This window comes from Heterodontus francisci, chromosome 21 (genome assembly GCF_036365525.1).
Source record: "Heterodontus francisci isolate sHetFra1 chromosome 21, sHetFra1.hap1, whole genome shotgun sequence".
NCBI classification, from domain to species: domain Eukaryota; kingdom Metazoa; phylum Chordata; class Chondrichthyes; order Heterodontiformes; family Heterodontidae; genus Heterodontus; species Heterodontus francisci.
The window spans coordinates 43,946,232-43,963,910 of record NC_090391.1 but is presented as its reverse complement, the minus strand read 5'-3'; the positions used below and the strand labels follow the sequence as shown (position 1 = coordinate 43,963,910).

The window sequence follows — 17,679 nt, the reverse complement described above, 5'->3', positions numbered from 1 at the left end:
GAGTGTCATTCTCCAAATGATACCTACGCTAAGTTATCAGCTGCAATCCCGCTCATGCATTAAACTGTCCTCTTGTAAAATTTCTCATTTTAACTTCTTATGTCCCTGGATTCTGTGTAAACTGAGGAGAAATCGGTGACATTGATAATTGAATCTTTGTGAATGAATATTATAATTGTAATTATTTTAAAGCAGTATTGTGCATTATTGTGGAATCAATCTTGTATGATGACCGTTTTCAGACTTTTCTCCAGCAGAGGTCTGATTAAGATAATTTGCTAGATTTTGAGATACTTGATGTTTGCACAATTTTATGAAAAATGCAGTCAAAATTTCTGATGTAATGTATTTGTTCAATTGACTGCAACTAATAGCAATGATCAGGGATATAGCCATGTCAGTGGAGACTTATACCTTGTATATATCATTGTCTATTAGAATGGATCAGCTCAGAGTTACTACTGGAGCTGTGAGTTGCAGACCAACACAAGTCAGTGCTTTGCACAGAAGCTAAATATCCAATAATGCATAAGATAGGACATATTTACTACCCAATTCTTGCAGCTTTCGGAGTTTTCGGTAAGCCGCGTTTTCCTCCAGCTGTTAATGCTGTAAATTAGTATTAATTTGACTGCCGTACCTGAAAGTGTTTTACTTGCTGTATGTTTTACGCAATCGTCTGTTCAGTTTGATCAGTTGAATGATGGAATATCCTAAGTCTCTGTTCATTTGATCCTGTCGCTGCTGGATAGTAAATTTGATCTCTGTTCGCCCAATCCCTATATTATTATTGGTTTATTTTCTTGACTGAATGTGTTGGTGGATGATAGAATATTCTCAGATTCTAAATATGCGGGCGTTTATGAGTTTCTTTAACAAAAACAAGAAATGCTGGATTCACTCAGCAGGTCTGGCAGCATCTGTGGAAAGAGAAGCAGAGTTAACGTTTCGGGTCAGTGACCCTTCTTCGGAACTGAGTTTCTTTATGTTTGTCATGATTTTTTAAAATCTAATCCTAGATATTTTTTAGGTTAATGTCAAAACGAATTGTACTGAAATCATGTGCGAGGGTTATGTACGTAATTATAAAAGCAATAAGAAAAGGCGTAGGCCATTCAGCCCCTCGAGTTTCCTCCAGCTTTCTAATCTGATCTGATCTGGGCTTCAAATCCAGTTCCCGCTTCCTCACCATCACCATTGAATTCATTATATTTCAAAATATTCTCTATCATAGACTTGAATATAATCAATGGCTCAGCCTCCACAGCTCTCTGGGCCTGAGAATTCCAAAGATTCATCACCCTTTCTGAAAATAAATTTTTCCTCATCTCATTCTGGAATGCTGGACCAATGCCTCCGAGTGCTGGATTCCCCTCGAGGAGAAATTTCCTCTCACCATCCCCTTATCAAGATCCATCAGACGGTAACATGTTTCAATACTTTTCTCATACTTGCAAACTCGAAAGAGGATCTGCCCAACCTGTTCAACCTTTCCCCACAAGGCAGCCCCTTCACCCCAGGAGTCAAATCATGAAACTTCTCTCAACTGCGCTCAATGTATATTCTCCTTAAGGAGAGCGAAACTGTACACTAATCTAGATGTGGTCCAAGCAATGTTTAAGAATAATTACCAGACCGTCAGGAGTTGTTAACAGCTTCACTTTGTAGAACAAACCTTAGAATATTACTTCATAAAACTAATTTCAGTGATTTATAATGACACAGTTCACAGTCTCGGTGTTACAGGGAGGCAGGACAGTTTCCTCCTTCCCCAACATCGTGTGTCAGTTTCACTGGGATTTGAGTATTTTTATTGGTCATCACTGTTGATGTATTATTTCCTTGCGTGAATATAACGCTGCTGAAAAGGTCTGGCAGCTGAACTGTGTTTGCTGCTGACACTTGGGCATCTCCTCTGATTCACTGCGGATGAATTTATGCACTTCACTTGACTTCAAAGTAATAGTAAAAATGTTCATTTTATGTTGTGTCACTGTGCATTGTATTTGCTGGAATACAGAACCCTTCTCGTTATTTGCAAATTTTAAAATGCAGCGTTGTTGCTGTTTTGTTCATTGAACCAGCCCACAAACTTACTCTGAACCTTAAAATTAGACAGCAAGAATTTCAATTTCTGTGATATAAAAAAGGAAAGTGCTGCGAATACTCAAAAGGTCAGGCTGCATCTGTGGAGAGAGTAGCAGATATGTGACCCTTCATCAGAACTGGCAATGGTTGGAAAGGAATTAGGTTTTAATCAAGTGAAGGGGGCGGGGGTGGTTTGAAACGGAAGAGAACAAAAGGGAATGTATGTGATTTGGCAGAGGGCAGCAGAGATAAAATAACAAAGCTGTTCTCAGACAACAGCAAAGAGTGTATTAATAGGGCGGCACAGTGGCGCAGTGGTTAGCACCGCAGCCTCACAGCTCCAGGGACCCGGGTTCGATTCTGGGTACAGCCTGTGTGGAGTTTGCAAGTTCTCCCTGTGTCTGCGTGGGTTTTCTCCGGGTGCTCCGGTTTCCTCCCACAAGCCAAAAGACTTGCAGGTTGACAGGTAAATTGGCCATTATAAATTGTCACCAGTATAGGTGGGTGGTAGGGAAATATAGGGACAGGTGGGGATGTTTGTTGGGAATATGGGATTAGTGTAGGATTAGTATAAATGGGTGGTTGATGTTCGGCACAGACTCGGTGGGCTGAAGGGCCTGTTTCAGTGCTGTATCTCTAATCTAATGCTTCTGTTGAAAGACAAAGCATTAGTCCAGCGACAGTGTTAATAAGAAAATAATGAGCAACTCTGTTTACATGAAGAACAGGCACATGGTTAAAAAGTGCAAAAATATATATATAAAAGCGGAATAAAGCCAGTCATGCTCTGAAATCGTTGAGCTCTCTGTTCAGTTCGCAAGGCTGTAGAGTGCATAATCGACAGATCAGGTACTGGTCCTGGAGCTTGCATTTTCCCAGTGTGGGGGATTCAATTACTAGGGGTCACGAGTTCAAAGTGAGAGGGGAAAAGTTTAGGGGGATATGCGTGGTAAGTTCTTTACGCAGAGGGTGGTGGGTGCCTGTAACGCATTGCCAGTGGAGGTGGTACACGCGGGCACGATAGCGTCTTTTAAGATGTATCTAGACAGATACATGAATGGGCAGGAAGCAAAGAGATACAGACCCTTAGAAAATAGGTGACATGTTTAGATAGAGGATCTAGATTGGCGCAGGCATGGAGCGCAGAAGGGCCTGTTCCTGTGCTGTAATTTTCTTTGTTCTTCTTCTTTGTTCATTGATGTTCACTGGAACACTGCAGCAGGCCAAGGACAGAAATGTGCGCAGTGAGCTGGGGTGGGGTGCTGAAATGGCAAGCGACCAGAAGCTCTGTATTATACTTTCGGACTGAGTGGAAGTGTTCCACAAAGTGGTCACCCAACATGCATTTGGTCACTCAATATAGAAACAATGTCATCTTGCAGAGCAGGTGGTTTTCCAGTCGTATTGGCGTTGAGTTGATAACACCAGCACTCAAACTGGTGTTCAGCAGACATGGGTTTGAATCCCTCCTCGGCAGAAAGTGGCATTTTATTTGTGTTAGTAAATATGGAATTAAAAGCTGCTCCAATAACGCCTTGAAGCCCTGTTGATTGCTGTAAAAACCCATCTGGTTTATTAATGATCTTTAGGCAATGAAATCTGCAGTCCTTGTGCTGACATGTAACTTCAAACCCACAGCAATGTGTTTCACTCTGTAATAGTCTCGCAAGCCATTCATCTGTAGTTAACCGATAGAAAGTCAATAAGAATGGAACAGGAGAATTGAGAATCAAGTCATCTATGCGCGATATTCAATAGCATTACTAGTATTGCATCCTCTGCGATCAACGTCGTGGGGGTTACCATTGACCAGAAACTGAACTGCAGTATCCGTAATGTTATATCCTTCAATAATTCTCGCATACTTCTTAACTGTAAAGTTTGCCTGCTCAACCGTTACTCACACGGCAGCCCCTTCACACCAGAAAGAAACCCAATAAACCTTCTCTAAACTGCCCTCAATGGATGTGTATTGCTTGTGAAATAAGGAGAGAAAAATTGTGCACAGTACTCTAGGGTGAAATGAAAAACAGTCTCATGTTGTGGAACTAGCCTGCACTCTAATATTACTTAAAACGTTTAATTTTGATTATTTATACTGATACATTTCAAAGCTTGCAGGCACCGATAATGGGTCAGGAGGATGGGTTAAGAATGCAGGACAGTGTGCTTTTCAAAGGGGTGAGTTGTTTTCTGCTGGGTCCCTTTGTGGGCCACAGATTACCCACGGAGGAGGACACCCAAGCCCACAGGGAGGATACTTCATTTTACTGGTCTTAATTCCAGCATAGCAGGAAGAGGCCATTTATCAGGCAATAATTGGCCTCTGGAGGAGAAGTCCTTTTCCACTCCCAACTTGTTGCAGGTTGATGGAAAGATGACCGGCCCTCATTAATCTGCCAGCCACCGCAAATCTTTGGTGCACACGCCTCCTCGACTATCTCTGGGAGTAGTGTGGCATTCAATCCAGGCCTCGGATCCATCACACTTCCCCTCTTGGTCAGGATTTCGTTCAAAAAGTTAGAAAATACAATAAGTTCTTAATACTGTTATTTTATACAAATAACTTACTGTGTACTGCAGAGATGAAAAGTTCCTATGCAATCATAAAACACATACTATATTTTTCCAATGCTATTTACTATTTTACTGACTGTGGCTGCTCACCTCATCAAGGTTCTACTGCCCTCTGGTGTGGACATGAAATTTCGCCTCAACTTCAGTCGCCTCTGTTGCAAAACGAAACTATGTACCATAGACATACATGATCTACAGTTTGTGGATGAATGAGCTGTTATTGCCCACTTCGCACCAGATTTCAAAGCCACTCTCAATCTCTTAACTTCTACATGGAGGGGACTGGAATGTCCTTTAATGTTGACAAAGCAAAACTGATATATCAAGCTATTTCTGCTCATCCAACTATTCCATATCCGACATATATTGAAGGAGACACTCTAGAATACATTGACAACTCCCCATAACTTAGCATCTACCTCTAGCAAAAGGTAGCCATTGATGGGGAGATCCAACAAAGAATTAGCAGTGCCAGCTCAGCCATCTACAAGCTACAGCAGCGAGTGTTTAACGATATAGACTTCTGCAAGTTAACAGAAGTCCTAGTGTACAGACAGTTGTTGTCACCACCCTGAACTGTGTATCAGCGACACATAAAAGCGCTGGAAAAATTTCATCAGCAAGGCCTCGGCTGCATCCTCCAGATTAACGGGAAGGACCATTGCAAAAAGGCTAAATCCCTTTTTGGAACCAGCTCCACGTTAATCACGCAAATTGCCTAAAAAAAAGGCAACTTCAATGGACAGGATACTCTGTTGGGATGGTCAAAAACCGTCTCCCCTGACAGATCCTGTTTTCCCAACTTTCAGAAGGTAAGCGTTACAGCACAGGACAAAGAAAAAGCTTCAAAGAAACTCTGAAGCTCTATCTGAAGTGCCGCAGCATTGACATTGATGACTGGAGGACCGCGCCACTAATCGTTCAATACGGTAACAACTTGGTTATCGCACTTTGAGAATAATCGCCTGAATGAGGATGCAGAGTGGCAGAAGATAAGAAAAGAAAACCAAACAAATCCCAGACTCAGGATCTCACTACCTCATGTGAAGTACTGTCCCATGTGCCCAAAGATCTGTGGGTCGAGAATCGGCCTGTTCAGTCACACAAAGATCCATGGCAGAAACCCTCGACCCTGTGTTGACATCTTCCTCGAATCAAGGGAGAATTTTACAAAATTGCAGGGTTTTACCGATAACAGATATAAGTTTAATAGGATTCAGACAGGGTAAAATTTTCGCATTCCAGAGTTTTCCTTGCCCCTTCTCTTTGAACTTTGAACTCTGGTCAGAGCATCAGCAATGTCATTGTTTTTCCCTGCAAGATGTACAATGTACAGTGCGAACGAATGTAACAATATTCTCCACTGAAACATCCTGACTTTCTTTGTTCTGCCTTTTATGCAGAAAAACGAATGGGTTGTGATCCAAATAAAGCAATATAGCCCGACTGACTATTGGTTGCATCTGCATTTAACTGTTGTATAGCCCGTGTCGGAGGGAAACCCCAGTTGCAATCCCACCACAAAAGCTGGTGAAGCCTTTTCAAATTCAATTAATTAATAACATTCATTAAATAATAAATAGCAATTTGGAATCAAAGGTTGTGTTGCCATGAAAACTTATATTTTTAACTCTTAACCACCCTCTGAAATGGCCTGTCAGGCCACTCAGTTGTCAAGGGCAATTAGGGATGGACAGTACATGCTGTCTGAGCCAGGGACGGCCACTTCTCATTACTGCAACATCGACTCTTATGCATTGAGAACAGCAGTCGTTACTTTGTTTTAGTCACGTGAGCGATCATCTGAAAGAGATGAGTACACCTGCAAAAATTTCCTTTCGCAAAGAGTCTCCAGCGGATTGGCTAAAATGAGTTGGGCCATTCTATATTGCGGCAGTTTCTCAAATGACCCAATGTAAACCTCTACTCCCTGTTCACTAAATTTAGGTACCAGGTATATTCTTTGCCAAATCAAAGCTACGAGGAATTTCCCCTTGATCAATCTCATCTTTCACCTCGAATTCACGTCCTCCAGCTTTGAGCCTTCCATTCTCAGTTCAAGATTTAATGCAAATTAAACATGAACTCACAGTCAAATCACATTCTATGTTTGTATATCTAAAAGGTTGCACCTTAGTTAGCATATGCCAAAACAATAGTCCGTACTAACCCTTTGAACAGGATTTTCAACAAGTTTGTGCCAAACAGTTCCACAGTACAAAAATAGCACGCATTTTCTCAAATAGTTTTCCACGTCCTCACCTCCAAGATGCAGATATTGAAGCCCTGCTTAAGTGTTTCAGTGTCAGACGGACTGAGGCAGTGCGAGAAGCTATCGATGCTAGGGAAGCAGAAATGCCTATCTTTTATGATCGAAGGGCTATGAGATCTGAAAGTCATATCAGTGACTATTAGGATGAACTTTAAAAAAGCATCAAAAGATAATTGCTTTGGTATTTTACATATTTATTTGCAGAAAATTGCAGCCTCTGCGAAACAGATATATTTAGAATGGTCACACAAAGGCAGTGGAGATGGTGGAGTGCTGGACCAGGGTGTTGTCAGCACTCATGTGGAAACTGACCCCATGTCTGGAGGTGCTGCTGACATTGGAAAAAATGTAGATGTGGAAGAAGAAGAGGCCGAATCGAAAGTTCAGGCACAGTCGAATTGATATTGCTGGTAGTTGGAGGGAATCCAGTGCGGGAGAATGTGTGACTATTATCGCATCGATAAGACAGCACAAAGAAAGGGCGGTCCCACCAAAAGTGCCCAAAATCAGAGGTACGGAGAGATCACGGGCGAGGTTTGATGCAGGTTTGGAGGAATGGGTGGAGATGGTGAATTTTGAGACCACGATCAGATTTTAAGCTGAGGACGAGAATTATAAATTTAAGCCATTGAGCAATTTGAAATATTATGCTGGTCAATGAAAACCATTGCATTGTGATAGGTGCTGGACCTTTTTGGGGGATGGAGATCTATGGCAGAGTTTTTGACAGAAGGAAGGAGGAGGGTGGGGGCCCAGTGAGGAGTGAACTGGAGGAATAGCGTCAGGAGATGGACCAGTTCTAATATTACTACAGCCTTTAGGCAATGTAGAAAGAACTGATAAACATTTGCAATAAAATAACAGAGAGAGAGGAATGTCAATGGAACACGCTCAGAGTCTGTCCCCTGATATCACTGACAGCAACTTCTCAGCTGCAATCCTGAACTTGGATTTAACTGTCCTCCTGTCAAAGTTTACATGTTAGATGCTTGTGTCCCTGGATTCAATGTATACTGTGGAGAAATCCGCAGCATTTATACATGTATCATTGGGACTGAACATTGTCATTACAATTACATGAGGCTTCATGTGAAGCCATTCATTATTGTGGGGTCAGTCTTGTATGATTACATGTTTCAGCATATTCCCCAAGAGAGGTCTGATTAAGACATTTTGCTGGACTTCGAGATATTTATGTTTTATGCACCATTTTATTTACGTCACAGACGTTGCTGTTGATGTCATGTATTTGTTCAAGTGACTGTCTCTAATAACTATGTCAGTGGAGACTTATCCCCTGTATAAATTAGTGCCCAATTGTATCAGCTCAGAATAGACTACCGGATCTGTGGGTTTCAGGACAACACCAATTGGTGCTTCTCACAGAAATATGATATACAGTAATATATCATATTCAAGGTATTTACTATCCAGTTATTGCAACCATTGAAGTTCCCAGTAATCTGCTATCTCCAGCTGTTAATGTTGTAAATTAATATTGAAGTGACTGCTGTACTTGATAGTGTTTTACTTGCTGAATGTTTTATGCACGTGTCTGTTCAGTTCGGTCAGTTGAATGATTGGCTGTCAGAAGACTCTACTCACTTCAGCACAGTGGCGCAGCTTTAGCAACCCGGGTTCAAATCTGGGTGCTGCCTGTGTGGAGCTTGCAAGTTTTTCCTGTGCCTGCATGGGTTTTCGCTGGGTGCTCCGGTTTCTTCCCACAGCCAAAGACTTGTAGGTTAATAGGTAAATTGGCTATTATAGATTGTCCCTAGTATAGGTAGGGGGATGTGGTAAGAATATGGGATTAATGTCGGTTAGTAGAAATGGGTGGTTGAGGATCGGCATAGACTTGGTTGGCCGAAGGGCCGGTTTCAGTGCTGCATCTCTTAAATAAATACATTTGTTGCTGTAGCAGTAGCATAATGACTGTGATGATCTTGTTCATCAAATCGTTGCATTAATATTGGGTTATTCAGTCCACTAAATGTATTGATAAAATGCCCTCTTATTCCAAACGTTCAGTCTTGTTTGAGTTTATTTTTCTGTAATGATTTGTGTTGATCCATCAGTGAGAATGTGATCAGATTGGTATCTTAAATGAATGTATTGGGATCAGGTGCTCGGGCTAGAAACGTGAGAATATAAGTAATAGGAATATCCATCGGCCGTTTGGCCCCTCGCTCCTGCTCCACAACACATTAAGATCGTTTGTGATTTGATCTCGTCCTCAAAACTATTTTCTCGCTTGCTCTCCATAATTTTTGTCTAGCCTATAGTTTAAAAATGTCTCTATCTTAGCCCGGAATGTAATCAAAGACACAGTGCCCGCAGCTCTCTGGGATGGAGAATTCCAAAGATTCATGACTCCCACAGTAACTAAATTCCTGCTCAGCTCTGCCTGAAACGTGCACCCCCAACTCCCCCCGTCCCCCCAGTTGTAGATTCCACCTCGAGGGGAAACATCCTCTACCATCTGCCTGTGAAGCTTCATATTCCAATATTATTCTCATACTTCTAAACTCTAAAGTTCATAGGCCGAAACTATTCAACCTTTCCGCACAAGACAGCCCGTTTGAACACCAGCAGCCATTGGAGTGAAGCTTCATTGAACCTCCCTCAATGCATAGATATTGACTTCCTGACTTGGAAAAATATCGTCATTCCTTCACTGTCACTGGGTCAACATCCTGGAACTCCCTTCCTAAAAGCACTGTGGGTGTATCTATCTCACATGGTCTGCCGCAGTTCAAGAAGGCAGCTCACTACCACCTTCTCAAGGGCAATTAGGGATGGACAATAAATGCTAGCCTGGCCAGCGACACCCACATCCCATGAATGAATTAAAAAATCGTCCTTCAATAAAGAGATCAAAACTGCAAACAATATTGTCGATGTGTTCTCACGAACGTTCTAAGAACAATTATCAGACAATCAGGAGTCACTAACAGCTTGTGTAACGTTTGTCACAACATTAACGTTGTGAAACTAACCTGGCCTGGAATATTACTTCATAAACCTAATTTCGAAAATTTATAATGAGGCAGCTGCGCATCCCCTGGTTCCCCAACATCATGGGCTGATTATAAAGGGCAGCCGACTCTGGAAACGTTGGCGGGGAGGGGAGGGGGCATGAAGCTCGCACCGGGTGAGGACCGTCGCTGACCCCAATGCCAGAGGACCCGTCCTGATCTCAGCAGCGACGGCGAGACCTCGTGTCTGCCACCCTGCTACATGACGCCGGGGCCCACATTATAATAAGCAAATGTGTACTTAACTTTCATTAATGTGCAGGCTGCAGCGATTCTGTCAGTAGGTTTGGACCTTCATTCCGGCATCTGGCCATGTCGCATCTTCAAATCCTTGTTCAGGCAAAGGAGCCGCGACACCTGTGGGGAGGGGGGAGGAGGTGATTTTCCTAAAGGGGGCGGGGTTACAATGATGTGGATTGATCGAAGGGGCTGTGGGAAGGGATAAAGGACCATGTTTCCGAAATTTCGGGGGGGGTGGGGTGGTTGGGTGGTGGTTGCGGAGGTGGTGGTGGTGGGAAGATAAAATATTAACAATAAGTATTCGGGGAGGGGTGGGCGTGGGGGGAAAGGGCAGGAATGATGTATAATGCCATTAGGGACGGTGGGAGAGGGCAGGGATGGAGTTTTTTAAATTCAATTTCATAAACGTTAAATTCAAGGTGTCTCTAAAAATGTAAATGATCATTTAGTGGTATAAGCTGCATAAAAACTGTGCCGGCGCCTGTACATTGCTGCTGGATGCTCATGCCAGGGACAGCTCGCCCACGCTCTCATGTCAATGGGAGATGGGAGCAGCCAACTCGGCCATGCTAGTAAGCTGCCATATTTGGAATTGTGGAGGCTTTGTGACTTGGTGGCGAGTGTGCGGGCTGGAAACCTTTCTTTTCCACTCGACACCTATTTCAGCGTCAGACTTTTAAAATGCGGGCCCAAGAGTGGTTTCTACTGGGATTTCAATATTTTATTGGTTTTCACTGAGATGAAGTCTTTCCTTGTGGGAATCTGACGCGGTTTCAGAGGTCTGGCAACTGAACTTACTTTGCTGCTTGCCCTTTAACACCTCCTTCTCTGATTTACTGCGGTTGAATTCATTTACTGTCACTGGAATTTAGTGTAATAGTAAATGTGTTGATTTTATGTTGTATCAGTTTGTACTGGATTTGTTGGAATCGCGAGCCATTCTGGTTAATTGCAGATTATAAAATGCAGTGTTGAAATTGTAGTTTTATTGATTGAACAAACGCACAATCTAACTGTGCACTTTAAAATTGCAGGAGACGAGATTTCAACATTGTGGGTTCTGTCTGCCAGAGACAATCAGTTTTATTTATTCTATGCATTGTAAATAGATTTAACAGTGCCAGTTATGTGAATGAGGGTTCACCCGAACTGCGCATATCAATGTTCCGGTTTATTCGTGAGATGTGACCATGATGAAGTCGAAAAAAATCGGTATATGTAAATACAGTGTTTATTCACAACTCTTAAACGAATTATACCTTTGATCTTTGCATTCCGTGAACACAATCAATAAATAAAAAGTCATGAAAGTTCGACGTACTGGAATTGTTTTATGCGATGTTTAGTTAAAGACCTGATTTTATATCGTGACATAAAATGTTTGTATGCTTTGGTGTTTCAAATAAATAAATGATTTAAAGTAACAAAACAATCCAATACAGGATGTGATTACTGGTGTTTCCCAGTGATGTGGACTGGGGGCGCGGATTTTCACTGTATTTCCATATAACTTGAATGAAGGATTCCAGGGTCATACATCTAAGTTTGCTGATGACTGCAAGCTAATTGGTTCAGTAAATAGCACAGATGAAAAGGTAAATATTCAAATGGTTGTCGATAGTTTAATTATTTTTGAACTGTGGGATATGGAGATTAATGTGGGGCGGAGTGAGGTCATTCACCTGTTATCAAAGAGGGATAATTCAGAATGCATTCTGAATTATGAGAAGCTATGAGCTGGGGACAGGCTGAGACGTTTGCAGGTCAAATACATATATCACTAGAGGACAAAATAAAATTTCAAAACTGAGCTTGATAGATTTTTGAGGTAATGGAGTGGATGCAATTAATAGGCATAGATGAAGTTTTGATGTTTGGCAATGTAAGGTCGGAAAAGTAAACTGGAGGCATTGGAGTTCTCCGTACAATGCAGGTCAACAAATAGAGCAGTGGTTCTTGCAAGCAACCTGGTATGGCATAAAATAAAAGTAGCAAAGCGTTGGATCCATAAGTGAATGGACGGTGGGAGATGGGCCGTCAACCAGGTAAGAATTGGTACATTCGAGTCTGGATGAGACAAAGGCATGGATGCCTGTTTCAATTCCTGATGCACTGAGGCAAGTATGGTACCAAGAGTGGAGATGATATGATGTGGAAGGAGAGGATATCTGTGACGGCGTGACACATGGAGTTATGAACATGACACTATTTTGTTAAAAAAAATATATAGTTAAGCTAAAAATTGCTGTGTCAGTTTTTTTTCATCAGGCGGACTGAGGGAGCCGGATTGGAAACAGTGTTGATCTTTGTCACATGTTACACATCCATAGAGTCATTGAGTCATAGAGTCGTATAAACAGGCCCTTCGGCCCACCGCGTATAAACAGGCTGGCCCACTGCGCCCATGCCGACCATAATGCCAATCGAATACTCTTCCCACCTGCCTGCATTAATTCCATATCCCTCTACGCCTTGCTCATTCAAGTACCTGTCTAGATGCCTCTTAAATGTTGCTACTGTTCCTGCCTCCACCACCTTCTCAGGCAGCACATCCCAGATACCCACCATTGTTTGTGTGAAAAATTTATACCTTTAAACCTCCTCCTTCTCACCTTAAATCTATACCCTCTAGTTTTATTCACCCTTGCCATGGGAAACAGACTCTGGCTATCGACACTATCTATGCCTCTCATAATTTGATATACCTCCATCGTGTCCCCATCAGCCTCCTTCGCACCAGGGAAAACAGACCCAGCCTATCTAATCTCTCTTTATATTTCAAGCCCCCTAAACCAGGCAACATCCTTGTCTTGGGCTAAAGACGAGCAGAAGGCCTGGCAATAGGGCAGAAAAGTGACAAGCGCTCTTTTGTTTGGGAAAGGCCAGTAGGAACAGAGAATATCTGGGTGGGCAGAAAATTGCCAAGCCTTCTGTTTGTCAGTCACTGTGTGTGTGTGTGATACAAAGAACAAAGAACAAAGAAAATTACAGCACCGGAACAGGCCCTTCGGCCCTCCAAGCCTGCGCCGATCCAGATCCTCTATCTAAACATGTCGCCTATTTTCTAAGGGTCTGTATCTCTTTGCATCCTGCCCATTCATGTATCTGTCTAGATACATCTTAAAAGACGCTATCGTGCCCGCATCTACCACCTCCGCTGGCAACGCGTTCCAGGCACCCACACCCTCTGCATAACGAACTTTCCACGCATATACACCCTAAACTATTCCCCTCTCACTTTGAACTCGTGACCCCTAGTAATTGAAATCCCCACTCTGGGAAAAAGCTTCTTGCTATCCACCCTGTCTATACATCTCATGATTTTGTACACCTCAATCAGGTCCCCCCTTAACCTGCGCCTTTCTAATGAGAATAATCCTAATCTACTCAACCTCTCTTCATAGCTAGCGCCCTCCATACCAGGCAACATCCGGGTGAACCTCCTCTGCACCCTCTCCAAATCATCTATATCCTTTTGGTAATGTGGCGACCAGAACTGCACGCAGTATTCCAAATGTGGCCGAACCAAAGTCTTATACAACTGTAACATGACATGCCAACTCTTGTACTCAATACCCCGTCCGATGAAGGAAAGCATGCCGTATGCCTTCTTGACCACTCTATTGACCTGCGTTGCCACCTTCAGGGAACAATGGACCTGAACACCCAAATCTCTCTGGACATCAATTTTCCCCAGGACTTTTCCATTTACTGTATAGTTCACTCTTGAATTGGATCTTTCAAAATGCATACCTCGCATTTGCCCTAATTGAACCCCATCTGTCATTTCTCTGCCAAAATCTCCAATCTGTCTATATTCTGCTGTATTCTCTGACAGTCCCCTTCACTATCTGCTACTCCACCAATCTTAGAGTCGTCTGTAAACTTGCTAATCAGGCCACCTATACTTTCGTCCAAATCATTTATGTATATCACAAACAACAGTGGTCCCAGCACGGATCCCTGTGGAACACCACTGGTCACACGTCTCCATTCTGAGGATCACCCCTCCACTGCTACTCTCTGTCTCCTGTTGCCCATCAGTTCTTTATCCATCTAGCTAGTACACCCTGGACCCCATGCGACTTCACTTTCTCCATCAGCCTACCATGGGGAACCTTATCAAACGCCTTACTGAAGACCATGCATATGACATCTACAGCCCTTCCCTCATCAATCAACTTTGTCACTTCCTCAAAGAATTCTATTAAGTTGGTAAGACATGACCTTCCCTGCACAAAACCATGTTGCCTATCACTGATAAGCCCATTTTCTTCCAAATGGGAATAGATCCTATCCCTCAGTATCTTCTCCAGCAGCTTCCCTACCACTGACGTCAGGCTCAGCGGTCTATAATTACCTGGATTTTCCCTGCTACCCTTCTTAAACAAGGGGACAACATTAGCAATTCTCCAGTCCTCCGGGACCTCACCCGTGTTTAAGGATGCTGCAAACATATCTGTTAAGGCCCCAGCTATTTCCTCTCTCGCTTCCCTCAGTAACCTGGGATAGATCCCATCCGGACCTGGGGACCTGTCCACCTTAATGCCTTTTAGAATACCCAACACTTCCTCCCTCCTTATGCCGACTTGACCTAGAGTAATCAAACATCTAAGATACCTTCTAGACGGAAACAAAACTCAAGTTTGTTGCAGAAGAAGGACAAATTTCAAGGACGAACAGAAGACCACAACCCAGCTCATTTTCTCGCAATTCCTAAAACGATTCTGCGAAGTTCAGTGTATCATTTTTTCTTGTTTCCTGTATTTCAAGAAGGCCTGCTAAATTACTTTTCAATGCCACCTGAAGAGAGGTAATTCTGGATGACTCTAAGGATCTTGCTTGTGCATGCTCGAAGGTTGGACATTGTGCCAGTTTGTCACACTGTGTCTCATCGGCAAGTGATCTGTCCGAGTGTGCTTTGTGGTCTGTGTCTCAGAGACAGCAGCCATCATGTGGCTTGGAATGCATACCTGGGATACTATTTCTCGATCGGAATAAAGCTGATAGATTCAGTCCTGACAATGTTCGGTAAACAGTTATTGTGACCCATCCAGAGACAGTGTGTTGGATAAGTAAACGAAAGCAAAAGTACTGCAAATATTGGAAATCTGAAATAAAAACATAAAATGCTGTAAATAGACAACAGATCTGTCAGCATATGTGGAGTGAGGAAGGAAAAATAACGTTTCAGGTCCGGAACGTTTCGTTCAAACTCGCTGAGTTGTCGCTATGCTGAATTGTGGAGGGTGGTTTACCTGAGTAATTACTTTGAGTACAAAACGAGAAAAAGGGATTCAACGGAAAAACAGTTTGTCTTTTGCGTTGAGGAACCGTCGGTCGATACCATAAGTTATATTTTTTGGCCTTTTTTTAAGTTAGGAAGTGGTTATGAGCAACTCTCAGCCGCACTAATTTTTGAAGAGTTGGAAGAGGCTTGGATAATCTTGAGAAGCGATGGGAGAGAGTACAACTGTGGATAGAGAGAGAAGTTGATGGAGAGAGAGAATAAGTGATAATAAATAGGGGGAATGAAACAGGGAGGGAGAGAGCGAGAGAGAGAGAGAGAAAAAGAGAAGAGAAGGGAAAGAGAGGGAGAGAAGCCACAATTTGAATAATTCAGGTAGATGAACTGCTGAACTTGCAAGTTGCAGGTATGATTAGGATTTTGCCAGAGTGAGTGATATTTACTGTTGGACTCACTCCCTGTGTGTTTAACCCCGTCATATCCTCAACCTATTTTAGTGAATGTTCCTCTTCATTATTTCTGAACTGAGTAAATAAGTTAATTGGAACAGCTATAGACCGATTTTATCCGTTGATTCACTTTGTTCGCTTTCCAAACCCTACAGGATCTGCCTCCCCTCCTGTTCCCAAATGAAATTTCTTTGTCTCGTTCCAATCCACTCACTGACTCAGCCCCCATCAGTCTCGTTCTCCTGATCTGAAGTCTCAGACTCACCGCAGCACTTCTGGTCATTTTCCCGTTTTGAGACAACCCCTGTTGGCTCTCTTAACCAGTAAAGCAAAAACAGCTCTCCAGTCCCCTCACTTTATCGTCAATTGGAGGATGACACGGATTTAAACCATTGCATTCCTTGTTTGAAATCCGCCTTCTCCCTTCCACTCTGGCACGGCGGCCTCACGCAGCCCTTCCACTCTATCGAGTGATAATTTTATTTTACCTTTAGTTTAAGTCAATTTCCCAATAAATTATTGATAACTGTGTTCAAAATCATTCTCTGCCCGACAGTGCTGGCTGCTGCAACAAAGCTGTAAATTTCACACCGGATCCTGTCAAACCACTGTTTTAGTTTGTGGTCTGTTCAGTAATTTCTCTGTTTCCATTTCTATCTCTTTCAGTTAACCTGGTGGCGATTCTGATCCTGTCCCGAGGAAAGTGTGGCCTCTCCAAATGTATCACTCGCTACCTGGTGGGAATGGCAGTGGCTGATCTCCTGGTCGTTAGCACAGATCCCATATTGAGAAGGATACTGTTGATTTATTTCCCATATTCATTCCTGTCTATTACTCCCATCTGCAGTTTAATTAAGTTCCTGATTTTTGCAAGCACAATGATTTCTGTCTGGCTGACAGTCGCTTTTACCTTTGATCGGTTTGTGACTATTCGTTGTGAGAAACTGAAGGCAAAGTATTGCACTGAGAGAACAGCAGCTGTGGTTATTGGAACAGTGAGTGTGCTGTGCTCTTTAGAAAGTATTCCTTGGTACTTTATATATGAACCTGAATATATAATTGATACTGTTCCCTGGGGTTGTGTTCCTAAACAGAGCTACTATGTTTCCCCAGCATGGACCGGGTTTGTATTGTTTCATCGAATTTTAACTCCTTGTGTTCCGTTCTTTCTGATATTGTTGCTCAATGCTCTGACTGTCAAACGTATTTTAGCGGCCAGTCGAGGCCGCAGGCGACTCCGGGGCATCTGCAGTGGAGAGATTCGCAATGACCCAGAGATGGAGAATCGAAAGAAATCCATCATTTTACTGTTCAGTATATCTGGCAGTTTTATACTGTTATGGGCGACGCAGGTTGTATTTTACATCAATCAGCGAATTACAAAACAATATCCTTCCTCCACCAATGGCCCACTTTATATCACACAAAGCACAGCAGCAATGCTGCAGCTTCTCAGTTCCTGCAGCAACACGTGTATTTACGCTGTGACCCAGACTAAATTCAGAGAGGAACTGAAGAAGGTCGTGAAATATCCACTCAATCTAATTGTTAAATTAGTTAAATCATAGAGAAAACGAAGGTTTGCAAGTTCTAGCATCAACATCCATTCCAGACAAGGCAGCATAAACTCATTACAGGGTGGTAAATTTTCTATTCACAGTGCAGTGCCGTGAGATGTTTGTAAACCTGATTTTGAAACATTTTCTTTCACATCAGACCAAATGAGGCTGGTTATCTTTGCAGAAGACACATGTTTTTTCCCCTCAAAAG

General features: G+C 42.7%; 1 protein-coding gene across 1 annotated transcript; it reads left to right on the top strand.

Annotated features, from left to right (window-relative positions):
- Positions 1-7,375: 7,375 nt before the first annotated feature.
- Positions 7,376-17,477, top strand: LOC137381106 (probable G-protein coupled receptor 139). Its single transcript, XM_068053493.1, has 4 exons — positions 7,376-7,449; positions 14,840-15,025; positions 15,152-15,243; positions 16,576-17,477. The coding sequence occupies exons 1-4, from the start codon at positions 7,376-7,378 to the stop codon at positions 17,475-17,477; spliced, it is 1,254 nt and encodes a 417-aa protein (XP_067909594.1).
- The last annotated feature ends 202 nt before the right edge of the window (positions 17,478-17,679 follow it).